This window comes from Megascapheus bottae, chromosome 16, assembly GCF_031878675.1.
Source record: "Megascapheus bottae isolate mThoBot1 chromosome 16, mThoBot2.hap1, whole genome shotgun sequence".
Lineage (NCBI taxonomy): Eukaryota > Metazoa > Chordata > Mammalia > Rodentia > Geomyidae > Megascapheus > Megascapheus bottae.
Genome location: NC_143524.1, coordinates 42,769,967 through 42,797,607, shown reverse-complemented (window position 1 = coordinate 42,797,607; position 27,641 = coordinate 42,769,967). Strand labels below are relative to the sequence as shown.

Here is a 27,641-nt window from a genome sequence, read left to right as displayed (position 1 = left end):
CCCGACGAGCCCGGCCGCGGGACCGCGGGCCCCGCCCCCTCCCCGAAGCCTGGCGGTGCGTGCCGGGGCGCGAGACTCGAGAGCACCGAGGGCCCGGGACGCCCCGCGCACCCGCCTGCCCTGAGGGGAGGAGGAGCCTGCCGGACCCGGCGCCGCCGTTCCGGCCTGACTCACCGTGATGCGTTGGGGGAGGGGGAGCGTCAGGAGTGAGGGCTCAGGCCCCACCGCCACCCGCCGCTCACAGAGCAGCGCGCGGCCGCCAGGAAACCGTCGCCACTGCCCACCGCCACCACCGTTACCGACCGCCGCTTCGGGCGTAGCGCGCCGAGGGCCCGACTGCGTCACACGCAGCCCGCCGTCAGAGGTTCGCTCCCAGACCTCCGCCCCTGTCGTCTGCGCATTGGCAGGCATGTCCGCCACTCTAGGTCCTCCCGGTTACTCATTGGTCAACGAGTCTTTTGAAACGGAGCGTGAAGGCTGTCTTGGGGGGGTGGGGGGAAAGGGAGCAAGGAGGAAGAGGAGGGGCGTCAGGAGTTAGGGGAAGGAAAGAGGGAGGAGCCGGGGGAGGGGTATGGAGTCCCACCCCTTCGCCCCGGCGGTTGGCTGGAGGAGCGTCGTGACGTCACAGAGAGGCCCTCGGAATGGCCTAGTGAGTGGTTAGATTGGTGTGGACAGGGGCGGGGTGTGGAAAAAGAGTGGTGACGCCCGAAGGAGGCCCCGCCCCCTTCCTTGGAGCGCTCAGACTCGGGCTGCGGAGGCTCCGGCCAATCAGAGGGAAGGCTCGAGGATGGCATGGTAACTATTCTACCCTTCTCTTGCCCCAGTCCGCGGTCGGTGACGGGAAGGCTTCCGAGTCACCCTCCGCACCCTTTCTGGCTACACCACGTGCGGGACTGGAGGACACTCCTGGGAGGCCTGGTCTGACTACATAGCTGGTGGCTGTTCTAAGGCCCAAATCGCCCCTGCCAGCCCTCTGATTTCCTGCATATTAGAAATGCCCTCCGGGAGTGGTCTACTATGGGACCTGATACAAACGAGAATTCCTGGAGCTTCTGTGAGGCATGGTTCTAATGTCACTTCTAGGATATGTTTTTGACAGGCGGTCTGAGTTGAGCTAATAATGCTTGCGGAGGCCTCGGTTAGAACCTTGTCTCTTTGTATCCTGTTTATTTTTCATTTTATTTATTTATTTATTGTATTCTGTGCCCCGGGGTCTTATAACTCAGAGCTTTGTTCTCTTTTTAATTTTATTTGCTTCCCCCCACCCCGAGTCGCTCTACACAGCCCAGGCTGGCCTGAAACTTGAGGTCCTCTTGCCTCAGTTTCCAGGATGTTGGGGTTACAGGCCTTTTCGACCACCCCAGGCTCAACTGCATTATCATCCTTTCTGTGGCCTAGCTCAGAGCAGAAACTTGGTAGAGTAAGGGGAAAGGGTGGGCTTGAAATTAAATAGCTGGAATAGCTGGAATGTGTGACCACCTCCTGAAATAATACTAAGAGTTAAACGTTTCCAAAATGCTGGGTTTCAATGACAGCAAGGTATTCACTATAATCCCATCTACTTGGGACGCATAGATTGAGAGGATTGCAGTGCAAGGTTAGCGCAGGCAAAAAGCTAGTAGGACAATCCCCCCCCCCCCCCACATACACACACACCATCTCAACCAGTATGCCTCAGTCAGGGGTGCCTGTGGTCCCAGCTGTAGCCACAGGTAAGAAGACTGCAATCAAGCCAGTAGGGCAAAAGCATGAAAAAGCAAAAAGGGGCTGGTAGAGTCCACCTCTAGCAAGTACCAGCCCTAAGTTCAAACCCCAGTACTACCAAAAATTAATTGAGAAATAAATGATGGACTTGTTAAAACTGGAGTGGCTCATGCCTGTGATCCTAACTTCTCAGGAGGCTGAGATACAGATGACCAAAGTTCAGAGATAGTCTAGGGAAAAAAGTCTGTGAGACTCTTATCTCCATAATAGTCAGCAAAAAGCAGGACTGCTGGTATGGCTCACATGGTAGAGCAGCACCAGCCAAGCAAGCAAGCAAGCAATGAGCTCAAGGTCCTGAATTCAAACTCAAAAAAGAGAAAGAGAAAGGGAGAGATAGGATAATAAAGTCGGGAAACATTTAATATATCTTAGGTATTAAGTAAATACTTGAAGTAAATGTAATGCATGGAGAACCGAACAGGAAAGCTAAGTTAAATACCTAATTGCAGCCACACTCACTTTATTCCTCTGTTCAAACACCCCTGTTCCCCTACCACCTTCCCTAAGTCTTTGCTGAGTGAAGAGGTGCATACTATAATCTCAGAACTCAAGCATAAGGCCAGAGGATTTCAGTTATCTGCCTACCCAGGCTACATTTGTTGTTGTTGCCAGTCCTGGGGCTTGAACTCAGAACCCATCTACTATCCCTGAGCTTCTTTTGCCCGAGGCTAGCATGGCACCATTATGTCTTTTTCTATTTATTTGATACTGAAGAATCCAACATGCATACCAGGCAAGCACTCTACCACTAAGCCACATTCCCAAGCTCCAGGCTAAGTTTTATTTTATTTTATTTTTTGGAGACAATGTCTCAAAAAAGGGTTATTAGCTTTCCCTAGATAGTTACAATTACTTTTCACTTCAGTTCTAAACATTTGATTGTTTATGCTTCAAAGACAACTATGTTTAAACCTTCCTCTACTTATTTATTTTGTTATCCCTAAGGTGAGGCACACAGTGGGTGCAGTTTAGACATCTGATGCATGAATGAGTGATTTTCTTTAATAGGGCAATAGTAGTAGTGGTGGTAGACTTTGAAGTTAAGAGAATCTTGGGTTTAAATCTGAGTCGGACTATGTATTAGTTGTATGAACTGTGGGCAAATTTCCTAACCCTTCCGAACTTCAGTTCTGTAAACATGGGACTTACAATTTTGCTTGCTATGCTGGATTGGGAAATTAAATAGAGTGTTCTCAATAAGTCATAGTTATGATTTTGATTGTTTTTTGTTTATTCATTTCTATAGAAAATAATAATCAAAGAAAATTAAGCTCAATTCTAAGTAATACAACTGGAAGCACAATTTACTAATTACAGCTAATTTTCAATTGATCTAATATAAGCAATCTCAAGTGGTATAATCCACATGTCAATTACTAAATACTTACTGAGGGTCTATTAGATACTAAATATGTCTTGTAGCTGACATCATACTCCATTATTTTTTGAGAACCGAGTAAAATATATGCTTTTCCTCATGGTATAACTGTGTATGTTTGAAAAGTATGTTAAATTATTTTTAAAAAATTGAGCTGGGTTCTGGTGCTCATGCTTCTAATCCTAGCTATTCAGAAGGCTGAGGTCTGAGGATCACAGTTGGAAGCCAGGGCAGGCAGAAAAGTTTGTGAAATTTTTTTGAAAAAATTTTTTTCCAGTCATGGGGCTTGAACTCAGGGACAAGGCACTGTCTTTGGACTCAAGGCTAGTGCTCTATCACCTAAACCACAGCATTCCCGCTTTTTCTGTGTATGTGGTACAGAGGAATCAAACCTAGGGCTTCATACATGCTAGGCAAGCACTCTACAACTATGCTATGCTGCCAGCCCCTGAGAGATTCTTATCTCCAGTTAACCACCAGAAAACGAGAAGTGGGAGCTATGGCTCCAAGTGGTAGAGCATAGCCTTGTACAAAAAGTGCAGGAACAGCGCCCAGGCCCTGAATACAAGCTCTATGACCAACAAGCAAGGAAAGAAAGGAAGAAAGAAAGAAAAAGAAAGAAAGAAAGAAAGAAAGAAAGAAAGAAAGAAAGAAAGAAAGTTGAATTAAATGTTTAATGTGGCGGATATTTTTTTTAATTTTGTTTTAGTCATTAAAAAAATTTAATTGAATTATCAAGGTGAGTGTGCAGAGGGGTTACAGTTACATAAGTCAGTTAAAAAGTACATTGTTTTTGGACCTTTATAATAAAGAAGAAAAAATTGTAAGGACAGCCAGGTACCACTGGCTTATACTTGTGATCCTAGCTGTTTGGAAGGCCGAGATTGTGAGAGGCATATACTGGAGATCCCTTCTCAACCAAAAGCTGGGTGAATTGGTTCATGTCTGTCGTCTCAGCTACAGTGGAAGCTGAGCTTAGGCATATAGCTGTTCTAGTACAGTCCAAGTTAAAAAGAGACAGAAACCCTTTTGTGGACCTCCATCTCTAAGAAAGAATCTAGGTTTGTTGGCACCACCTGTCACCCCATCTACAATTGCAAGGATAAAATAGGTGCATTGTGTTTGTTAAACTTGTCATTTAAAATTTGATGTAAAAATCAACGTTAATAAATTATTTAAGAAAAAGGTGCATTGGAGTTCAGGCATAAACCTGGACCAAAAGCTGGACCCTGTCTCAACATTATTAGTGGGGAAATAAAAAAGGCTAGAGGCATGGCTCAGCAATAGAATACTTACCTAAATATGTCCAAGGTCCTTAGTTCAAACCCCAGTACCACCAAAAATAAATAGCCAAGGTACTTGTTATTTCTCATCCCTTTTGTTGTCCCTTGGTTATTCTCATCTTGTTATAGTATCTTACTTTATAATCTGGTATATTGTATGTACATTTATTTGTTTATTTGAAATAGGGAAGGGAAAGGGAGAAACCAAGATGAGGGGACAGGATGGGGGGAGGGAAATGGGGACAAAAACATGAGAAGGGGTATCAATGTGTGTGAAGTAATGCTCCTTCTATCTGGGAAATATAACTATAACCCCTCTATTAATTACAATAAAAAATAAATAAAAGCCAAGGCACTGCTATTATAAATAGTCTAAGCTTGAGTTTAAAAAAAAAAAAAAAAAAAACATAGCCCAAGCCAGGCATGGTGGCTCATGCCTGTAATCCTAGCTACTCAAGAGGCTGAGATCTGAGGATCTGAGGTTCAAAGTTTCAAAGCCAGCTCTTTAGAAAATGGGAAGTGGGGCTGTGGCTCCAGGGATAAGGTGGTAGCCTTGAGCTCAAGAGCTCAGGGACAATGCCCAGACCCAGGGACAGCACAAAAAAAAAAAAAAAAGAAAGAAATGAAGCTCAGTAATATATCTTGAATGAATGAACAGATGAGCACATTCACTTCAAAGAGGTATGTAAAAACTGGATTATTTAAATAGTACATAGTTGTGAGAATGGGGCTTGCACTCAAGGCTGGGTGATGTCCCTGAGCAACTTTGCTCAAAGCTAGTGCTCTACCACTTGAGCCCCAGTACCACTTTTGGCTTTTTCTGTGTATGTGATACTGAAAAACTGAATGAACTCAGAGCTTTGTGCAAGCGAGGCAAGCACTCTACCAGTAGGCCACGCTCCCGGCCCCTCATCTAACATTTTATACATGTCTATGCTCAACTTAGTCTGTTTCTTATTTTAGTGTTTGTAATAGTAGCTTCCATTTATTAAGGCCCAGCTCTTGGTAGATTTAGATAAACTCCAAATCATTGTACTTTTTTCTTTTTCTTTTTTTGCCAGTCCTGGGCTAGAACTCTGGACCTGGGCACTGTCGCTGAGCTTCTTTTTGCTCAAGGTGAGCATGCTACCACAGCCCCAATACTAGCTATTTATTTATTTATGTATTTATGTCAGTCATGGGACTTGAACTTCGGGCCTGGGCACTATCTCTGAGCTCTTCAGCTCAAGGCTACCACCCTACGCCTCGAACCACAGCACCACTTCCAGTTTTCTGGTGATTAAATGGAAATAAGAGTCTCATGGACTATTTCATGCCCAGGCTGGCTTTGAACCATGATCCTCAGATCTGAGCCTCCTGAATAGCAGCTACCAGCTTTTTAAAGTATTTTATTGGAGATAAAAGGCTCATGGAGTTTTCCTGACTGGTCTGGCTTTGAACCAGATCCTCAGATCTCAGCATGAGCCACTGGCACATGATATATATATATATTTTTTTAAGTGTATAATTCAAGCCAGATACTGGTAGCTCCTGCCTGAAATGCTAGCTAATAACAAGGCTAAGATTTAGGAGTTCTCAATTTGGAGCTAGTCTTGAGGAAAAGTCTTCAAGATTCAAACTCTAAAACAATCTGTACAAGGCTGGTTCCGGGAGTAGCTGTAGTGGTAAAGTACCAAGCAAGGAAGCAAACTGAACAAGCACAAAACCCTGAGTTTTAACCCTAGTACTGGCAAGAAAAAAAAATGTAGACTTCAGTAATTTTTAATAGTTGTCATATTGTATAGCCATTACCGCTATCTAATTCCAGACCACTTTTTTTTTATAACTCCTGAAAAGAATCCTAGATCCATTAACAATCACTGTCCAACCCTTTCCTAACCCAACAACCACTTACTTTCTATATTGAGTTGCCTGTTGTGTAATTTCATATAAATGGAATCAATCATGGCTGTGTGTCTGACTTCTTTCACTTAGCATAATGTTTTCAGAGTTGATTGGTGTGGTAGCATGTAACTATTTCACTTCTTTTTACAGTTGACTAATATTCCATTGTATGAACATACCATTTTTCTCTTATCAGAAAACATTAGGGTTGTTTGCAGTTCTGGTACACATTTGTTGCAGACATATATTTTCCATTTTTTTGACTTGATAGCTAAGAATGGAAATGCTGGGATACATGGTAATTCTCTATTCAACTTTTTTCTCACACCTGTTGAATGCTTTTTAAAATTTGCATGTTGATTAATTTTTTCATTTTTAGAAAACTGAGGCACTAGCTCAACAGGTAGAGTGCCAGCCCTGAGGAAGCAAGCTGAACTGAGTTCAAGCCATGACTTCAGCACAAAAATAAATACAATTAAATACTGAGATGAAATTTATATGACCTAAAATTAAGCATTTTAGAATGAGGATGACTGTTCAAAAGGAAATGTAAGCTAGGTGCTGTGGTTCATGCCTGTAATCCTAATTACTCAGGAGGCTGAGATCTGAGGATCTCAGTTCAAAGTCAGCCCAGTCATGAAAATCCATGAGTCTCTTACCTCCAGTTAGCCACCAGAAAACTAAAATGGAAATGGCACTGTAGTTCAAGATGTACAGCATTAGCCTTGAGCTGAAGAGCTCAGGGACAGCATCCAGGCCCGGAGTTCAAGCCCCCTGAACAACCACAAAAATTAAAAAAGCAAATGTACTCATTACCTGAACCATGTAACTCTTTGCAAATTACCTTAATAAAAAAAATTTAAAAAGAATTTTAAAAATTCAATGCTATTTGTATAGTTGCAATGTTCTGCAGCAATCATTTTGTAATTCTAAACATTTTCATTGCATAATAACAAATCCCCTTCCTGCAGAGGCCCTACCAACCACCAGTTTGCATTGTTTCAATGGGCTTACCTATGTGGCTATTATACATAAATGGAGGACTCTGTATCACTTCAGCGTGAGAGCTCCTGCCTGGCAAGCTGAGATCCTGAGTTCAGCTGTCAATACTGAAGGAGTAGGTGTGTGTGTGTGTGTGTGTGTGAGAGGAGAGAGAGAGAGAGAGAGAGAGAGAGAGAGAGAGAGAGAGAGAGAGAGAGAGAGAGAGAGAGAGAGAGAAAATGAGCATATACTATGTAGCCTTTTGTGTCTGGTTTCTTTCAAAGTTCATCTGAGTTGTAAGATGAATTAGTTCATTCCTTTCATGGATGGATAAAATTCCATTGTATGCATACATTTTAGTGTGTGTGTGTGTGTGTGTGTGTGTGTGTGTGTGTGTGTTTATATATATTGGGGCTTGAACTGAGGGTCTGGATTTTTGCCCTCAAGGCGTTAGCACTCTATCGCCCTTCTGGATTTTTGCTGGTCAGAGATAGAGTTTCACAGACTTTCCTACCCAGGCTGGCGTAGAACCTCCCTCCTCAGACCTCAGCTTCCTGAGTAGCTAGGATAGCAAAACAAAACACCTCAAAGAAAACTCTTACAAAAAACTCATACTAATCCTGTAATTCTAAAGAACAGTTTATAGTTTTTTGAGAATAAGTCTCCTTTACTCCAGATATGAATGCCACTAATGACATGAAAGAGTTTTGGCAAGTTAACACATTCGGATCTCCATTTCTCTTTCTGCAAACTAGCAACGTTGAGATGAACAATATGTAGTAATTAAAGATGAACAATGTATAGTAGGAGAATAACCTTGCGTAAAGCTTCAATCCTAATTCTGATCTAAACAATGTAAATGGTTTCCATTGGTCAAGTGGTCGATATTAGTATGTACTTCACAGAATTTTTTTTTTTTTGCCAGTCCTGGACCTGGACTTTCTCAAGGCTAGAGCTCTACCACTTGAGCCTCAGCACCATTCCCGGCTTTTTTTCTGTGTCTGTGGTACCGAGGAATGGAACCCAGGTCTTCGTGCATGCTAGGCAAGCACTCTACCACTAGGCCAAACTCCCGGCCCCTTCACAGAATTTTTATAAGCTAACATGGAAAGGAAATAGAGGGTACTCCGAATGTGTTCGTTATCTCTGTGGGGATTTAAATGGGAGAGGTGTGATGGTAACCACATCTAGCTAGGAGAGTGTCACCTGGCCACTGGTGTCACCAAGATTCCCGCAGGAAGGATCTTTCGCCGGTTCACAGTGCTTCCTTGGTGGGGGCCAGGATGGCCTTTGGAAGACAGTCCCTCTTTATGGGTGGGTCAAGTGTGAAGAGACCCCAAGGCGGAGGCGTGAGATAGGTAGGCTCTCGGTGCCTACGTTTGGCAGGACAGGGCGCCCTCTCCTGACCACAGGTGGCAACGGCACTGGCTCAGTTGTGGGGGGGTGGGGGGGGCGCGTAGACCAGGATCCCAAGAACCTGCAAGGTGCTCTCTTGAGAACCTCTGCTGAAATGCCGCAGCCCCCCACGGGGAGGAAGCAAAGTGTGTGGAGTGTGAGGCCAAAAACGGCTGATGTTTACGGAAGGGCGAAGCTGGAGGCTTGGTTTAGGATGGGGTGGGGGGTCAGGGAGACGTAGGGCCCCGTTGAGTGGTTCCCGGTATTCCTTCAACAGGTGACAGAATGCAGCCGAGGGGTGAGAAGAAGAGCAGGAGGCTCACCCAAGTCCAGCCCCGGTGTCCAGCGCTCTTCCGGTGCCCGACGCGGCCACCACCGGCGGGGGCAGAGCCGAGCGGGACGAGAGGTTTGGATTCAGGAGACACTAAATTAATGGGGGGGAGGGTCTGGGGTCGGGAGAAGGAAGGGGTCGGGGTCCCCCCCCCAAGAAGCGGGGAGGAGCCCGCAGTGGATACGGGCGCAGTTTCCTCCCGAAGTTCCGCCCCAGGCCCGCCGCCCCGCCCCGCCCTGGCGTTCCCGCTCCAGCGCGACCCCGGCCGCTCCCCGCCCCACCCCACCTCCGGCTCGGCCAGGGGGGCGGGGGGACCCCCAGACCCAGGCCAGCGCAGGACCGGCCCTCCTCACCGCCACCGCCTGGGTGAGTGCAGGGGTAGCTGTTCCGGCCGTGTGGGAAGCTCGGCCATGCGGTCCGGCCTCCGCAGGCCAGGCCCCAAGCTCTGGACGGGGGGGCCCCCCGTGGGCACCCCGGGACCTGCTGGTGTGCCGCAGGCGGAGCTCCGGCCCTCTCCCCCTGGTGGGTGGGCTGGCCAGGTGTGCTGGGACCAAGCTGTCCCTTCTTTCCTCCTCCGCAGGGCCTCGTGGTGCGGATTCCTCCAGGAGCGGTGGATGGAGGCATGGGGGAGCCTCGGAACCCCACCCTTAGGCTCGAGCTCGGCACTTCTTAGCCCGGCACTTTGAGTAAGTGTTTTGTTTTTGTTTTTTAAGCCGTGTAAGCCTCAGTTTCTTCACCTGTAAAATGGAAACACAAGAGTAAGACATCAAACTTCCTGGGGCACCGGGAAAGCTCTAAGGACTTGTGAGATGAAGTGAGAATAGGACTAAGAAAACAGTTTTTCAGCTAAATCATACCGGTGAAGAAGAAGCTAAAGCTCTGTGTGTCTGGGGGGAGGGAAAGGGGGGAGGACTTCATATAGTGAGCTGTCAGCCCTCAAATGTGGAGACAGAGCGATCAAGTTGGAAGACCTTGCCCAGGAATATAAACTACAGTAATTTGAACATGATCTCCCCCCACCCCTTGCACAACTAGGAGACAGCACAGAGTGGTTGAGTAACTTGCCCAAGGTCATACAGTTGAAAGAGAGCTCTGACTTCTACCATCAAGTAGTACAGATTGCAGATTGGTTTTTTTTTGTTTATTATTTTTGTGAGCTTTTTTGCCTTTTTTTTTTTTTTTTTTTTGGCTCAAGGCTAGTGCTGTATTACTTGAATTACATTTTAGAGCTAGAGTGCTTGTCTAGTATGCATGAATCCCTGGATTCGATTCCTCAGTACCGCATACGCAGAAAAAGCCAGAAGTGGTGCTGTGGCTCAAGTGGTACTTTGAGTGGTAGCTCAGAGTACTAGCTTTGAGCAAAAGAAGCTAGGGGGACAGTGTCCAGGCCCTGAGTTTGAGCCCCAGTGCTGAGAAAAACAAAGAACACCCAAACCATTTTTTTTGTTTGTTTAACCCAAACAATCTCACAGACTTTCCTGTCCAGGCTGGCTTCAAATTGTGGTCTCAGCACCCTAAGTAGCTTAGTATTACAAGTATGAGCTACAGGCACCTGCTGTGTATGTGTGCATATGTGCGTGTGTGCATATGTGCACGTGTGCCTTTCCGCCTCTCTGCCTCTCTGCCTCTCCTGGGATTTGAACTCAGGGCTTAGATGCTATTTCTGAGCTATTTCTATTTGCTCAAGGCTAGTGCTGTACCATTTGAGCCACAGCTCACATCCAGTTTTGTTGGTAGTTTATTGGAGATAAGAATCTTACAGGCTTTCCTGCTTGGGCAGGCTTTAAACTATAATCCTCAGATCTCAGTCTCTTGAGTAGCTAGGATTACAATCATGACTCACTGGTGCCCACCCCCCCACACACTTTTTTTTTTTTTTTTCTGTTTTCATAGATAAGCTCTCACTGTGTATCCCAGGCAGGCCTTGAATTTCAATGCCTCCTGTCTCAGCCTCTCAAGTGCTGGAACTGTATAGAAGTACACCATCCCACTGTTCCTGGTGTTTGTTGTTTCTTTCTCTCATTAGCCACCTACCTTTGGTTAGGGTCTGTTCATTCCCTGAAGATCTGCTCTTCAATTAGAGTATCCCAGTGGTTTCTGAGAAGTCAGGAGATGCTGGATTGAGGGAAACAGGTTGGAAGAAGGGACTAGGTCTAATGGAGCAGGGCAGGGAAGGTGTGCCCCATTTTAGGGCCTTGAGAAACTTGGAATGTATTTAGATAAGATCCCAAGAAAGTATTGGATTTGGGAGGGTCACTAATGCCACTCCCAACTCCTTAGGGAATTCCCTGCCCTAATACCCCATCTCAAAGGTAGAAAGAAACTTGGGAAAGGTTGAGTAATCTGGTCTGGTGGAGAGGAGGTGGTGAAGGTAGATGAAATTGCAGAATTGTGTTCGTTCATCTGGTTTGTTCTGTAGTGCCAAGAAATTAGCCTATCTGAGGTCAGAGTACTTCCTGAGGGCTGGGCTAGGAAGATTATGACTCAATTTGGCAAGGGCTTTGAGACCAGAAGGGCAGGTTCTTTATGTTTCTGGAGCCAGCTGTGTCTTGGCACCAAGAAGCCTAAGCCCCCAGACACCTAAACTTCAGGCCTTCTGACTTTCCCTTGGACTTAGCAGCTTGGAGAAGAGTTTTACATCTTGGTTTCTCCATTTTTATGATGGAAAGAAGGCCAACGGGCACTTAAACTTATTTTTTACACATTTTATTAATTTTTGTTGGGGCTTGTACTTTTACTTTTGGCTATCTTTGCTCAAGGGCTGGCATTCAATCACTTGAATCATGTCAGTCTGGCATTTTTCTGGTTAGTTGGAGATGGAATCTTATGGCCCTTTCTTTTTTGGTGGTGGGACTTGAACTCAGAGCCTGGGCACGGGGCTTGAACTCAGGGCCTGGGCGCTGTCCCTGAGCTCTTCAGCTCAAGGCTAGTACTCTACCACTTGAGCCACAGTGTCACTTCCTGTTTTCTTCTGGTGCTTAATTAAGAGTTAAGATTCTCACAGAATTTTATTCCTGGGCTGGCTTTGAACCATGCTCCTCCAGGTCTCAGCCTCCTGAGTAGCTAGGATTGTAAGTTGAACCTCCAGCCCCCGATTGACACATTTATATAGGTTTTAGATTTTTTTCTTTCTTGTCCCTCCTTCTCTCCAGTCTTAATCTGACCTTTCTGCCCAGAGCTCAGGACTACAGAGAAAGGGGTCCAGACAGGCCAGAGTCTCAGTGTATCTCTGTGAACCTCATATCTTCCTACTGCTGATTTTTCTATTCATTGTGTGACCCCCAAGTAGATTTCTTTTTTTTTTTTTTGGCCAGTCCTGGGCTTAAGCTCAGGGCGTGAACACTGTCCTTGGATTTTACTCAAGGCTAGAGCTCTACCACTTGAGCCTTAGCACCACTTCTGGCTTTTTCTAAGTATGTGGTACCAAGGAATTGAACCCTGGTCTTCGTGCATGCTAGGCAAGCACTTTACCACTAGGCCAAACTTCTAGCCCCTGCAAGTAGATTTCTGCCTATTTTCACTTCTGTACTCCAGGAGAGGGGATAGATTGCTAGATGTATACTTAGCTAGTAGGTTTCTTGACCTTAGATACCCTTGTCTGAGGGAGAAATCACAGTGCTCAAGAGCTCTCAGTCTCAGGAGGTGGGGTGAACCAGGCCTCTGGGTACTGGGAAACTTCCAGAAGCTGACCCAGCAAGCAGCTCTGTCCTGCAAACAGTAAACCCAGGTTAGTGCCAGGCCTGATTCTGCAAAGCCTTTCATGCTCAGAACACATGAGCAGCAGGCAAAGAAAATTATAGGTTCGAGGTTCTGTCGGCTTCCATGGAGCCCCTGCTGCAGTGGACTGATAGGCTCATATACAGTACACAGAGCCTGGGAAGGGACTGAAGGATCAGGAGCGCCCCCCCAAGCCCATGGGTGAAGCAAGGAAAGCTGATGTGAGGCCTGGAGACTCACAGACATTCTGTCCTCTGCTTGATTTTAGGTTTGGTTCTTGAAACAGTGAGGAACTAGGTAAAGCCAGTTTCTGCAGTCTTAGGTCTATCAAGAGGGTCAAGATGATCTTGCAGTCTATTTAAGTTTTATTCTATTACAGACTGGGATTATTGTCTTCTCCCTGAAGTTCAAATTGAACATTGTTTTGGGATTCTCAATCTGTCTTTCTCATCTAGGGCAAGAGCTGTTCAAGTTTAGAAGACTTTCTCGTTAGACTCCTTGCCCTATAGCACAGTTACGTATAGGACTGAGCACAAAGAGTGATTCCCAGCCACAATGCCTGAGACCCTGACAGCACACCACTCCATCTCCAGGTCTAACAAGATGTACCAGGTCCCACTGCCGCTGGACCGGGAAGGGACTCTGTTCCGGCTCCGCTTCACCATGGTGGCCCTGGTCACAGTCTGCTGTCCACTTGTCGCCTTCCTCTTCTGCATCCTCTGGTCCCTGCTCTTCCACTTCAAGGAGACAACATCTACACATTGTGGGGTAGGGCCTAGGGGATAATGTTGCTTCAGATTCGACCATCTGGATCTATTTTTGCAGGGGGGTGCAGGGGAGGGAATTTTGAATCTGATTCACTTTTAACAGGATTGACCAGCTATGTAGGGGAGTCTGTCAAACATGCTGGGCTGATGGCAGGGAAGAGGGTGGGGTGCTTGCAAATTATAATCTCAAGCATTAGTTTTTCTCCATGTTCCATGATGGTTCTAGGGGTTGAGGTCACTTCAGAGACCTCAAAACCCAGAATCAATAATTTCATAGAGGGCAAATTTAGGAGCCTCAGGATTTTCAGAAGGGTAAAGAGAGAATGGAACTGACCAGAGGGCTTTGGGGTCATATAAGATGCTGTGGGTTTGTGCCTGTTTCTATAGGGATGTGAGTGTGAGTGTGTGTGTGTGTGTGTGTGTGTGTGTGTGTGTGTAATTGTAAGGCATATGGCTATATAATGGCTTAAAGTGAGGAATGTATAAGGGAGAAAAACCATATCTATTCCTGATTTAGGGCTTGTGTTTGGAGGTGGGTCCCATGCCTTTTGAGGTTCTGTAGATTACCATCCATCTCTGGCCAGAAAGGTAGGTACTTGGGCCATGAAGAAAGATACACAAATCCATTCTCCATAGCAGAGTAATATCAGAGTAAATGTGGTGAGATCTGAGTTGACTTCTGTTGTACAAAATTCACACCAACTCTGTATGACCTGAGACCCAGAGGCTAATACTTCAGTTTCCCATTGTGTATGGTGAGGCCAGTCATTCCTGTCTGTTCTTTTCCAGAGCTAGTACAATGCTCCGTGTAGAGGAAGGATGGGGAGATGGTTTGGGAGTGCGAAAGATAAAGTACAGAGGGAGGAGGAGGAGGAAGAGATTGTCTGGCTGGATGGCAGGGCAGGAAATGAAGTCAGTCTAGGAACTGTAGGTGGAAAAGAGACAGGGCTTGGACATAAATCCTTGAGCTGACCACAGCAAGTGCTCAGAAGGCCCACAGCAAGCTTCCTTTATAGGAAGGTCCCCACCTACTAGTACTAGACATATTAACTCTGGGAGTATTTTTTATTTTCTCTGTTTAAATCAATTGAGGCTTTTCATATATGCTTTGAATTTCCCATCTAGACTATCCCCAGAATGGCCAATGCAAGTCCTAAGACTAGCACCGATGCCAACACATCTGTAAGGTTTGTTTGGGGTCAGTCATAGGGCTTCAACTCTGGGCCTGGGCTCCGTCCCTGAGCTCTTCAGCTCAAGCTACCACCCTACCCCTTGAGCCACAGTGCTACTTCCGGTTTTCTGGTGGTTAATTGTCTATGAGTCTCACAGACTTTAGTGCCCAGGCTGGCTTTGAACTGTGATACTCAGATCTCAGCCTCCTGAGTAGCTAGGATTACAGGTGTGAGCCACTGCTGCCGGCTGTTTGTTTCTTTTTGAAATACAGTCTCTATGTAGCCCAGGTTGGCCTAGAACTCACTAAATAGCCCAGATTGACCTTGAACTTGTTATCCTCCTGCCTCTGCCTTCCAAATGCTAGGATTACAGGCTTGCTCTCTCCCATGCTCAGCCAATGCATCTATAATTAATGAGTTTGCCTCTGCTTGCACATATCCAGTGATGCTTTAGATTCTTTTCTAAGGATGTTTAGTAACTAGCAATTAGCAATCACTTTTTTAGGATGAGCATAGTTTTTTTTTGTGTGTTTGCACGTCCAGGGGCTTGAACTCAGAGACTGGATACTGTCCCTGAGCTTATTTTTGCTCAAGGCTGGTACTCTGCCACTTAGAGCTACAGTGCTATTTTCATTTATTGATAGTTAATTGGCGATAAAAGTCTCACAAACTTTCCTTCCCTGGTTGGCTTTGAACCTTGATCCTCAGATCTCAGCCTCCTGATTCGCTAGGATTTCAGGCATGAGTCACCAATGCCTAACTAGACTAAGAATTTTTTTTTTTTCAATAAATCTCTATTCTGGCTGGTTCTGGCTCTGTTCTGAGAGCCATGGTACTACTTTCAATTTCTGACTTAGCTCAGCCCAGCAATAATGGAGATTTCTTTTCTTTTCTTTTTTTTTTTAATTTAAATTTTGTCAGTTGTGGGGCTTGACCTCTGGGCTAAGGTGCTGTCCCTGAGCTCTTCAGCTCAAGGTTACTACCCAACCCCTTGAGCCATATTGCCACTTCTGGTTTTCTAGAGGTTAATTGGAGATAAGAGTCTCATGATCTTTAGTGCCCAGGTTGTCTTCACACCCCAGTCTTCAGATCTCAGCCTCCTGAGTAGCTAGGATTATAGACATGAGCCATGATACCCGGCTACTAATGGAGATTTCTGAGTCTTGTCTTAGTGTAGCTCTAGGCACTTTAGGCAGGGGTCCTAGCACTGAGTCTTCAGTCTCATCCTCTTCCCCATCATGAATATGCTCTTAGACTTGGACTTGACCCAGTTGGTAACTATTTTCTCTAAGCTGGTCCTTGACCTGGGCATCAGACTCCAGGTGGCCTGGGCAGGACAGAAGAAAACCAGTATTGTTCATTCTGTCAATGCAGTCTGAGTTGCCATTAGCTCTTTCTGCACAGCTACTGGCTACACATTGTCTCACACTCACACTTGACTAGATATCATTTGGATCCTGATTCTGTTATCACAGAATTAGCCCACTCTCTGATGTAACCAAACAAATATACTTAGTTCTGCTTTAGTCAATAAAGACCAAAGCCATCGGGCAACAGTGGCTCATGTCTATAATCCTAGCTCCTCAGGAAGATTGCAGTTCAAGGCTAGCCCAGGCAGAAGAGTCCAGGAGATTCCATTTCCAAAATAAGCAGCAAAAAGCGAAGCTAGAGACATGGCTCATGTGGTAGAGCACCAACTAAATGAACATGAAGCCCTGAGTTCAAACCCCCAGAACTGGCAAAAAGAAAGGAGAGAGAGAGGGGGGGGTGGAAAGAGGAGAGGGAAGGAAAGAAAGAAAGAAAGAAAGAAAGAAAGAAAGAAAGAAAGAAAGAAAGAGAGAGAGAGAGAAAGAAAGAAAGAGAGAGAGAGAGAGAGGAGGGGTGATTCCATTCTGGTTTTTTTTCCCTTTCTAGAAAACTGCCTGTGTCCCTGGACACAGCCTTCAGAAAAGTTCCCACCCCCACCACTGGCAAAGAAGTTGCCGTGGTTGACCTCAACCACTATCACTTCTCACAGTTTCAGAGTGTTCTGGGATTTATGAGGTGGCCTTGTTGATTCTGGGAAGGCTGTGTGCCTGGGCAGGCGTGGAGAACTGGGCTTTGTGGGCGGGAGGGCAGGCCTGGAGAAGCTGGGGGTGGGACCCTCTCATCTTGGAGCAGTCTCAGTCTGACTGGAGTCCTCAACCCCAAGCCCTGGATTCTTCAGCACCCAGTGTGAGTGTTGTTGGTGAGCCCCCTCCCTCCACCCATTCCAGAAGAGGAGTTGGATTAGACTAGGGTAGACTGGGGGTCTCCTTAATGAAGGGACGTGAGCTGCAGGGGGAAATTTGGAGGTAGGCTTTTTAATACAAAACCATCTCTGGTCTTCTGCTTACCTCAAGCTGGGATCCCAGCTTCCTTAGTTTGCATCCAATCTGGACAGAGGCTTCCAGGATCTGGCCAAGAATAGCAGATTGAGGCTAAGTTGAGAAGGTTCCTATGAACCTCAGATTCCTCCATACTTTAGGTGACGTAGTCTCCTTGGAGGAGAATGTGATGGAGGTCTAGGCCTTGACAGAGACCCTTATATTTCAGGATTAAGATGCTGCTGGCTGGAGGCTTGACTCATTCAGACCCTGGGGGTGGGATGGCTAGTAGCTTATGACCCCACTAACGTAGTTCCTAGCGTACTCTCATTGTTCCTAGTTGAACATGGTTGAGGAGGAGGAATGTAGTCAGACAGGGTCAGTAGGAAGAGTGCTACAGCCAGTTTGAACCAAGGGTCCTTTGTCTAGGTTACTTGGTTTGAAGGAAACCTTGACTCAGAGTTTTAAGCTGTTATGTAGCAAGAGGCATTAGTTTCAGTACCCCCCAATCGTGGCACAGTTCTGGGCCTCAGTCATCCCACCTCTAATCCTGCTCAGGGACTGTGAGGGTGGTGATTGTGAAGTGAGACCGGACAGAGTTCCTTTGTCCAGGTCCCTGGGAGTCTCCTTTGTTCAGCCTCTTCAGAAGGTGGACCAAGAAGACTAGTGTGCCAGGAGATTCCTAAGAGCAGTCCCTGTCTATCTCTGTTGCTCCTTCCCGCTTTCGTCTGCTCCTCCTTATCTTCAGTGTTCCTTTCTTCTGCTACTCTGGTTCTCCCATCCAGAGTTGGAGCTAGCTCTGGAAAAGACTCCGCTTTTCTAGACCCAGACATCTCATCAGACCCCAAGTTGTGTCCCTCACCCTGCTTGGGCCACTCCCTACAGGATGTTCTCAGCGGCCTCCCTGCCCTTGGACTCCGATGGGACCGTGTTCCGGCTCCGCTTCACAACCTTTGTCTTGTGGGTCATCACTTTCCCCATGTTCGGCTTCTTCTTCTGCATCATCTGGTCCCTGCTGTTCCACTTTGAGTACACGGTGGCCACTGACTGTGGGGTGAGTGCCAGGCTCTCCAGCACCTGGGTCAGGGCCAGGTCAAGTGATAGCAGGAGAAAAGAAATAGAGTCAGGGAGGGGAAAGGGCTAAGTCAGAGGGAGAGAATTTGGGAGCAGAAGCCCAGAGAGAAGAATCACAATCCTGTAAGAATTTGAAGAAGATTATAGAACATGTAAAGGAATGGAATGGGTGGAAGTAGGGAGAGAAGAGGAGGGGTTGGGACCCAGCATTAGAGATATCACAGGGAAGAGGAGGTTGAAGAAGGAGGACCAAATTGGATAGGAAACCAAGAGTGAGGATGTCCAATAAGGCCAGAAGAGCAATGGCTTTAGCTCAGATTGATAGACTTTCCTTGGAATATCCATAGCCCTTTTCTGGGAACATAGATTCTCCCCCCCCTCGCCCCCCATTACTGGCAACCTTAGCCCTACTATCACCACTTGTATCTACTCAGAGTTCTGCTACCTAGAAAGACCATTAGGTCTTTCCTGAGGATCTAGGAGTAGAGGTTCTATGTCAGATTGTAGACTTGCCCTTAGCATTCTCATTCCTGCAGCAAATTGTCCTTATACAATCATAACATAGTGAATTGGGGTTATTTTTATGTATGCAGTCTTGGGGCTTGAACTCAGGGCCTGTGCTCTGTCCCTGAGATTTTTTTTTTGCTAAAGGCTGGTGCTCTACCACTTGAGTCACATCTCCACTTCTGGCTTTTTGATGATTAATTGGAGATAAGGGTCTTATGGACTGGCTGGCTAGCTTTAAACCACAATGCTCAGATCTCAGCCTCCTGCCTACCTAGGATTGCAGGCATGAGCCATGAATGCCCAGCAAGAATTGGGATTTTTTTTTTCTGTCAGTCCTAGGGCTTGAATTCAGGGGCTGGGCCCTGTCTTTGAACACTTTTTGATCAAGGCTAATGCTCTGCCACTTGAGCCACAGACTAACTTTTTCTGAGTATGTGGTACTGAGAAATTGAACCCAGGGCTTTGTGCACTCTAGACGAGCACTCTACCCACCAGGCTATGCTCCCAGCTCTGAATTGGGGTTCTTTTTTTTTTTTTTTTTTTTGCAAGTCCTGGGACTTGAACTCAGGGCCTGAACACTGTCCTTGGGCTTTCCCAAGGCCAAAGCTCTACCACTTGAGCCACAGCAGCACTTCTGGCTTTTTCTAGTACTGTGGAATCAAACCTGGGTCTTCGTGCATGCTAGGCAAACAATCTAACACTAGGCCAAACTCCTGGCTCCTTTGGGATTCTTATTATAATAAAAGGTAATGCAAGGATTGTAAGGGTCAGAAGAAATACTTGACTCAGCTTGGATACTGGCAAAGACTTCCTGGAGGAGAGGATATTGTTGCTAGGAGATGAGAGTGGAGGTGAAGAAGGACCAGTGTGAATGCCAGGCTGACATTTTGGATTTTATCCTGAGGGCAGTGGGGAGCTTTGTAAAGATTCTAAGCAGGACAAGAGATGTGATGAGATCATAAAAGATCATTCCAGCTTCTGACTAGAAAACAGGTTTGAGGGCAGAGGCAAGTGTTTGGAAGACCAATGAGGTGGCTAGTGTAGTAGCTCATACTGCTGGAAACCAGAGATGAGTAGGAACTGTGAGGAAAGGATAGGAAAAGTCCATCGAGGAGTAGCAAGGAGAATTGAGAGGTGTTTTGGTCCATTTGGCAAGGAGTAGAGAGAAGCAAAGAAGGTAGAGAAGTCATCTATACTTTCATCAGAGTCCAAAGAAATTATTCTAGTGATAAAATCTTATCAGAATTTTTATTTTTGTTTTTGTTTTTTTTTTTACCTTCCTCTTATAAACTTCTAATCTGATGCTCTGTCAGGAATGGCTTTATCTACCCACTTTGAAGTACTTTCAGCTCTGGGCTCATGGGGAGGTTTGGAGTAAGCTGTGTATGAATCTAGGCTGTAATAGCTCTTGGCTCTTGATGTTTCTTGATGCTGGCACAATTGGTAAGAATGAAATATACATGCTATGGATGGATGTAGAAGGAGGGGTCTAGTTACCTGATTTTGTGAGTGAGTGAGTGTGTGTGTGTGTGTGTGTGTGTGTGTGTGTGTTTGATGGACAGATGAGGCAAGCCCTGCTCTTAAAATTCTGCCCCCACCATTAATCTGAGAAGAGTTTATGAAGATGGATTGTCAGTCACAGGTTTCTAACTCTTGGTTCATTCTGAGGTTCTCCAGCTCTGTATCATTTCTGCCCAATACTTGTTCCCAGAACCAATCAGTGCCCTTGAATGCTTTGTGCTTTTGGTTTTTTTTTTTTTTGGTCAGTCATGGGGCTTGAACTCTGGACCTAGGCACTGTCTCTAAAGCTCTTCAGCTCAAGGCTCTCCCACTTTTAGCCACAGCATAACTTCCAGTTTTCTGGTGGTTAACTGGAAATAAGATTCTCATGGACTTTTGTGCCTGGGCTAGTTTTGAACCTTGATCCTCAGATCTTCACCTCCTGAGTAGCTAGTATTACAGGCATGAGCCACCAGCACCGGGATGGCCCTGTCTTTCTTAAAGTAGCTGAGTAGAGGAAGCAGTCTTAAGAATAAATATTTTAGGAAGTAGAGGTAGCACTCTCACTTCTACTCTTGGGATCAGAGGCTGAGAAGTCAAGTATGGAGACTTCCAGGTTCTATTATGTCTGGTGTCCTACTTCTTCCCTGTAAGTCCCTTTCTTGTGCTCAGTGGCCCAAGTGGCTCAGTGTCTTCCTTCTAAAGCCAATACTTACTGTACCCACTGTGTGCCCAACACTGAAGGCATTTTGCATACATTATATCTAGAATTCATAATCACTCTGTAAGGCAAGATGTGTTGTACCCATGCTGCCAATGAGTAAACTGGAGCTCAAAGAGTTGAAGTACCCTGGTTCAAGATCATCTAGCTAGCCAGACACTGATGGCTCACACCTGTTATCCTAGCTACTCAGGAGGCTGAAATCTAAGGATCATGATTCAAAGCCAGCTTGGGCTTTGAATCTCTGGCAGAGTCTCTGGCAGAGATTTTTATCTTCCTGGGTCTTGAACTCACTGTCTGAGCACTGTCCTTGGACTTTCTCAAGGCTAGAGCTCTACCACTTGAGCCACAGCAGCACTTCCGGCTTTTTCTATGTATGTGGTACCAAAGAATTGAACCTGGGTCTTTGTTCACGAACTCTACCACTAGGCTAAACTCCTAGCCCCAGAGATTCTTTATCTTTGATTAACCACCAAAAAGCCAGAAGTGGAGCAGTGGTTTGAGTAGACGTGGTAGAGTGCTAGCCTTGAATCAAAATAGCTAATGGAGGGCCAGGAGTTTGGCCTAGTGGTAGTAGAGTGCTTGCCTAGCTTGCACGAAGACCCGAGTTCGATTCCTTGGTACCACATACATAGAAAAAAGCCGAAAATGGTGCTGAGGCTCAAGTGATAGAACTCTAGCCTTGAGAAAGTCCAAGCACAGTGTGCAGGCCCTGAGCTCAAGCCCAGGACTGGCAAAAAAAAAAAAAAAAAAAAAAAAAAAGCTAATGGACAGCATCCAGGTTTTGAGTTTAACTCCTAGGACTGATATGTTCATGTGTGCATGGGTGTGAATGTACACCCACACCCATCACCCAGCTAATAAAGGCAGAGTTGGGATCCAAAGCCTCAAACTGCTTTTGGGAATGAACCTGGTTTCAAACCATGGTACCTCAAGCATGATCTTGAGGGCAACATCTTCTCTTGGAGAACTCTGTACTTTGCTTCCTCTCTTAACAGTGCTGTGCTGAAGGGAACCTGTCTCTATTTATTTATTTATTTGCCAGTCCTTAGCCTTGACTCAGGGCCTAGGCACTGGCCTTGGGCTTTCTCAAGGCTAGAGCTCTACCACTTAAGCCATAGCACTATTTCTGGCTTTTTTCTATGTATGTGGTACCAAAGAATTGAACTCGGATCTTCGTGCATGCTAGCCAAGCACTCTACCACTAGGCCAAACTCCCAGCCCCTGTCTCCTTTCTTGTGGGCTGTGAAGTCCCTGGCCGACCATCAGACCCATCCTGCTTTATGAGCTACCTTTCATGTTGCCTACCTTCTTAGCTGTCCAGAAACCCATTCAGCATTTCCATTGGAAGAAAGGAAGGGATTGATCTCTGAATACCAGTCCCTCCATAAATATAGCAGGGTCATTCCTTTGCTGGGTTTGCTGGCCTCCAGTACTGTCCTGATCCTTGTTTAGAGTCTAAAAATATCTATGAAAAGTGTGAGCAATGGAGTGGCAACTTCCTGTTGAAGTATTTAAAAAGTGCAGATTCTTAGGTTCAAGACTTGCATTTTTACACAATCCTTCAGTGAGTTGCGTACGTGTTAAATTTGCAAAGCACTACTGCAGTTTATCCTTCTTCCATGCCTGGCTTTCCCAGCCCCATCTAAACCACTGATCACTCAGCACCCATTTGTCTACCTTTTATACAGGCAGTACCAATCCTATGTGTATATTGCCTCCTCTCTCTCTCTCTCTCTCTCTCTCTCTCGCTCTCGCTCTCGCTCTCTCGCTCTCGCTCTCTCGCTCTCTCTCTCGCTCTCTCTCTCTCTCGCTGGTAGTGGGGCTTGAACTCAGGGCCTGGACACTCACTATCCCTTAGCTTTTTCACTCAAGGCTGGTTCTTTACTACTTGAGCCTTAGTTCCACTTCTGGATTTTTGGTGGTTAATTGGAGATAAGAATCTCACCAGTTGTTCTGCTTTGAACCTTGATCCTCAGGTCTTAGCCTTCTGAGTAGCTAGGATTACAGGTGTGAGCTATAGCCCCAGCTCTTCCTCTCTTAAAGAGTGAGGCTACAGCACCTCAAGAAATGAGTTTCAAAGATAGATGGGGATGATGCATAAGAACAGGGCCTTCTCTCCTCTCCGCTCTCTACTTCCCCCACGCCACTGTGTGTGAGCGAGGCCGAGATGGCCAATGAGATCGCCAAGGCTCAGGTCACCTGGCCTGGCAGCAACACGATCTTCGAGAAGAACATCCCCACCAAAATGATTTTCGAGGATGACCTGTGTCTTTCCATGACATTTCCCCTCAAGCACCAACTCATTTTCTGGTGATCCCCAAGAAACACATATCCCAGATTTCTGTAGCTGAAAACTATGATGAAAGCCTTCTTGGACATTTGATGATTGTTGGCAAGAAATGTGCTGCTGATCTGGACCTTAAGAAGGGCTATGGGATGGTGGTTAATGAAGGTGAAGATGGCAGGGAGTCCGTCTACTGTCTTCATCTCCGTGTCCTTGGGGGTCGATAGATGCAGTGGCTTCCTGGTTAAGCATGCTTCAGGGTAATTTTCCTTCTCTAGACAGAAATGAGGCTTGCAAGTTCTGATATGTTGAATGGCAGGTATTTTTTTTCCTATGTATGACTAAACACATTTAAAAACCTATACCTAATAAAAGAACTTATTGCATGGAAAGAAAGAAAGAAAGAAAGAAAGAAAGAAAGAAAGAGAAAGAAAGAAAGAAAGAAAGAGGAGAGAGAAAGGAAGGAATAGGGCCCTCTCAAACTATATGGAAAGTTAGGGTCACTCACTTCTTTAAACCTGACAGGATAGGGGTACCTTTTGTCCCCTAGCTCCCAGGATCTCACAGTACCCTCTACCACCTTGCCACACTTGCTCAGAGAAATGAATGAAGCTGGGAGCTGTAAAAATACCAGTTCAGGTGGGTAGCAGTACTATTCCAAAGAAGGTCAGGTGTTCAGTGACTCATCTTTGTGACTCATCCCTGTCCTCAGGACTGAAGCTGGTGTGTTGGGATTCCAGGGACTCCCACAGGATCTTGTCTTAGGTCAGCTATGAGCTACCAGCAAAGGGAGCATCAGAACCCATCCACACAGCTACTTAAACACACAGGTTTCAGTTTGGAGTTAGACAAGGCCTATTGTGCCACTGAATAGATCCCAGTCTGTTTGGGAATGAGAACCAAAGTGGCTACAGGCTGGATTTGTAAAGAGAAGTCCCTCGGGAGAGCTCTGGTCATGGGAAGGGAAGGGGCTGAGGCAGAGCCTTCCAGAAGGCATTGCCTCTGAGGGGTCCCCTGGTGGGTGGGTGTGGGGAGGGCCTGCAGAGGTTATACCTAGACCCCCTCATAACTCTCTCCTAGGTGCCCAATTACCTCCCATCAGTGAGCTCAGCCATTGGTGGGGAGGTGCCCCAGCGCTACGTGTGGCGCTTCTGCATTGGCCTGCACTCGGCACCCCGCTTCTTGGCGGCCTTCGCCTACTGGAACCACTACCTCAGCTGTGCCTCACCATGTCCTGGCTACCGCCAGCTCTGTCGCCTCAACTTCATCCTCAATGTCATCGAGAACCTCGCACTGCTAGTGCTCACCTACGTCTCCTCCTCCGAGGACTTCAGTGGGTGCCCAGATGAGGGAGGGACGGAGAAGGGATGGGGGGGACCGGGACACACTTTGTTCCTGCCCACACATGGCTCTTCTTGCGTAGGGTGGAGGGCGCTGCCCTCTATGAGTATTCTCTACCCTCCTTTTCTCCCCTCCAGCCATCCACGAAAATGCTTTCATTGTGTTCATCGCCGCATCCCTCAGTCACATGCTCCTCACCTGCATTCTCTGGCGGCTCACCAAGAAGCACACAGTAAGTCAGGAGGTACGACCTACCCCGCCTGGGCACCAGGTGGCCCAGTTCAAATCAAGGACAGCTGTCCTCAGGGTACTGGTAATGATGAGGTGGGAACTGGAGTTCCATAGGGAACCCTGGCACAGGACCACTGGGCTGGGGGGACAAGTAGAAGGAGTTGACTTGTCAAAGTCCAGGACTGTGTTTGGGCAATATGGGATGGAGGTTCCAGATGGAGGTAGAATGAGAGGTACCAGCTCTCCCACACACACTTAGGAGCATTCCATTGTGGCAGTAATACCCCATCCACATATGTTCCTTTCTTTCCATAGTACCTGTAGTTGGTGTGTCATTCTGTTTGTTTTTTTGATGCCACTACTAGGGCTTAAACTCAGAGCCTAGGTGCCATCCCTTAGCTTTTTTTTTTTTTTTTGGCCAGTTGGGCTTGAACTCAGGGCCTGGGCACTAACCTTAGACACTTGTTGCTCAAGGCTAGCACTCTGCCACTTGAGCCACAGCACCACTTCCAGCTTTTTCTGTTTATGTGGTACTGAGGAATCGAACCCAGGGCTTTGTGCATGCGAGGCAAGCACTCTAGCACTAGGCTATGCTCCTGGCCCCCCCTTAGTTTTTTTTTTGTTGTTGTTTGTTTTTTTTTTTTGCCAGCTGTGGGGCTTGAACTCAGGGCCTGAGCACTGTCCTTGGACTTTCTCAAGGCTAGAGCTCTACCACTTGAGCCTCAGCACCACTTCCGGCTTTTTTTTTTTTTCTATGTATGTGGTACCGAGGAATCGAACCCGGGTCTTCTTGCATGCTAGGCAAGCACTCTACCACTAGGCCAAACTCCCAGCCCCCCCCCCCACGTTAGTTTTTTTTAACTCAAGACTAGGTCTTTATTATTTGAGCCACAGCTTGCTTCACTGCCAACTTTTTGGTGGCTAATTGGAAATAAAGAGTCTCATGAAGTTCTCTGCCTAGGCTAGCTTTGAACCTCAGATCCCAGCCTGTTGAATAGCTAGGATTATAGGCATGAGCCAATAGAGCCTATCATACTTTATGTACTTTTTACCTCCCTGACATGGGAGGGACAGAGATACCACTGCTCATTGACCTCATCGTACCAGAATGCAAAGATGTAAAAATGCTTATGATCCCTGCTATCCCTGGCTGTGCCTTCTTCCATGACTGCTGTGGGATCTAAGGGAGGGAAGGCTAATCCCTTAGGGGCTGGGGTCAGAGGGGAGGCTGCCCGCATATACCCAACCAGCTACAGAGTGATCAGATAGCTCATCTTCTAGGATCGCAAGTCCTACAGCTGGAAACAGCGGCTCTTCATCATCAACTTCGTCTCCTTCTTCTCGGCACTGGCTGTCTACTTTCGGCACAACATGTATTGTGAGGCTGGAGGTGAGACCCGACTAACATCCATAGATAACCATAAATCACTGTGGAGTACTTGTGGTGTATTCACTCATTCATTTACTATTTATTTATTTGTGCTTGTTTTGAGGCTTGAACTTAGGGTCTTGGTGCTGTTCCTGAGTTATTGTGCTCAAGGCTAGCACTCTACCACTTGAGCTACAGCTCCACTTTGACTTTTTTTTTTTTTTTGCGAGGAGGGGGGAAGGGAGTAGTTGATTTGTCTCATAGACTCTTGCCTGAGCTGGCTTCCAACTCAGATGTCAGTCTCCTGAGTTGCTACAGGTGTGAGCCACTGGCCCCTGGCACTGTGGTGTTTTGGGAAAGTAGGCTATGACTGCTGCCAATATGTTCCCCGAGGTGGGCTAGTCTTAAGAGGATCCTCAAAGCGGGTGATGGGAGGTTCACCATTCTCTGTTCCTTGTGTCATTACAACAGTGTACACCATCTTTGCCGTCCTGGAATACACTGTTGTCCTTACCAACATGGCATTCCACATGACAGCCTGGTGGGACTTCGGGAACAAAGAACTGCTCGTAACCTCTCAACCTGAGGAAAAAAGATTCTAAATCCTTCTATGCTGCTAGGAAGAGGTATCCAACTGCCTAGAAACAAAACACTACTCTGGCCTTCCCATGTCCATGTCCTTTCTGGGCCCTTTTGAAGCTGAGCAAGGGAGAAAAAGGGTACAAGACAAGGCTGAACCCAGTAATAATGGCTTCTCTTAGCCCTCATCTAAGCACAGAGGCTTTCAAGCAACATCACCCTTTACTAAGAAGCCCCAAGAAGCTGAGCTGGCACGAAAGCTCCACCATTTGGTGCTAAACAACAAAAAAGTCCTGAGGCTCATGACCCACCATCTAGTTTTTGGCCTTTTCATAGAAACCTTTGACTGAGGTATGAAACTGCTGAGCAGTGGCTGCTACCTGAAAACCAGTCATCTCTCCTGTCATTCACTTGATACTTGTTATCTAATGAGGTACTGTGCACATCCAGGCCTGTGCCCACAGTGCTCTGCTGAGTATCCCCACACGTTCCAGTCCTGACTTCACCTCTTTGATCTGGTGTGGCTCTACGGTGCATACTTTTCCCTGTCTGCTTCTCATTATATCAGTTGCTTTGTATGTTGGGAGAAGGTGTGCTGTTGAATAGCCAAGCGCTTTGCGAGTGTGGCTCTAGTATCATCTGAGGGAAGTGTTCTGTATCTGGAGGAAAACCCATCCTAGAAAACCCAAGCACTGCATCTCTTTCCCTTTCCTTCTGAAATCACTGGCACATGGACTCTTCCTTCTCTCCAAAGGGAGATGGGTTAGAGGCATAGTTCCTAATGGGTTCCCTGGTGTTTCTCCATTTTTCCCACAGCCTCAGACTGACTCTGAGATCTTTTGGTTGTACATTTTATTGCAAATAACAATAAATTTTTTTTTCTTTTGCCAACAATCTAGGCCAAGCATTCGTCTTGGGGCCCATTTCCTTAGTGGGACCTGAGGTGGGTAATGGGCTCCAGAAGGGAGTGAATAAGTCCACTTTGGCTTATTTCATCTAACACTTATCACTCACC

At 46.4% G+C, this 27,641-nt stretch overlaps 2 protein-coding genes and 1 pseudogene across 16 annotated transcripts in view; 2 read left to right on the top strand and 1 right to left on the bottom strand.

The window, feature by feature from the left end:
* The window catches only part of Nup98 (nucleoporin 98 and 96 precursor), a 96,482-nt gene extending 95,928 nt beyond the window's left edge, over positions 1-554 (bottom strand). For 2 of the 3 annotated variants that reach the window (XM_090348306.1, XM_090348308.1), the window contains exon 1: positions 175-554. The gene's annotated coding sequence lies outside the window, so the exon portion shown is untranslated. The remainder of the gene's footprint in view (positions 1-174) is intronic. The other variant, XM_090348307.1, reaches the window with a different exon arrangement.
* Pgap2 (post-GPI attachment to proteins 2) lies at positions 539-27,519 on the top strand. 13 transcript variants are annotated; one of them, XM_090348324.1, is made up of 9 exons: positions 539-795; positions 5,487-5,541; positions 8,963-9,091; positions 9,597-9,702; positions 13,327-13,501; positions 24,187-24,439; positions 24,585-24,691; positions 25,960-26,068; positions 26,519-27,519. In XM_090348324.1, exons 5-9 carry the CDS (start codon positions 13,337-13,339, stop codon positions 26,647-26,649), a joined length of 765 nt encoding a protein of 254 aa, XP_090204450.1. In that variant the 5' UTR covers positions 539-795; positions 5,487-5,541; positions 8,963-9,091; positions 9,597-9,702; positions 13,327-13,336; the 3' UTR covers positions 26,650-27,519. The 13 variants fall into 13 exon arrangements, with proteins under 13 accessions (XP_090204450.1, XP_090204454.1, XP_090204448.1 ...); XM_090348325.1 differs by lacking the exon at positions 539-795 and adding an exon at positions 896-1,054; XM_090348329.1 differs by lacking the exon at positions 539-795 and adding an exon at positions 17,841-18,071 and having other exon boundaries at positions 4,702-5,541.
* LOC150053437 (adenosine 5'-monophosphoramidase HINT1 pseudogene) lies at positions 22,961-23,497 on the top strand (annotated as a pseudogene).
* Positions 27,520-27,641: the final 122 nt, after the last annotated feature.

Coding starts and splice junctions, on each gene's coding strand:
- Pgap2 (XM_090348329.1), top strand. CDS start 13,337: ATGTACCAGGTCCCACTGCCGCTGGACCGGGAAGGGACTCTGTTCCGG. Junction 24,440..24,584: donor CTCCTCCTCCGAGGACTTCA/GTGGGTGCCCAG, acceptor TCTCCCCTCCAG/CCATCCACGAAAATGCTTTC. Junction 26,069..26,518: donor CATGTATTGTGAGGCTGGAG/GTGAGACCCGAC, acceptor TCATTACAACAG/TGTACACCATCTTTGCCGTC.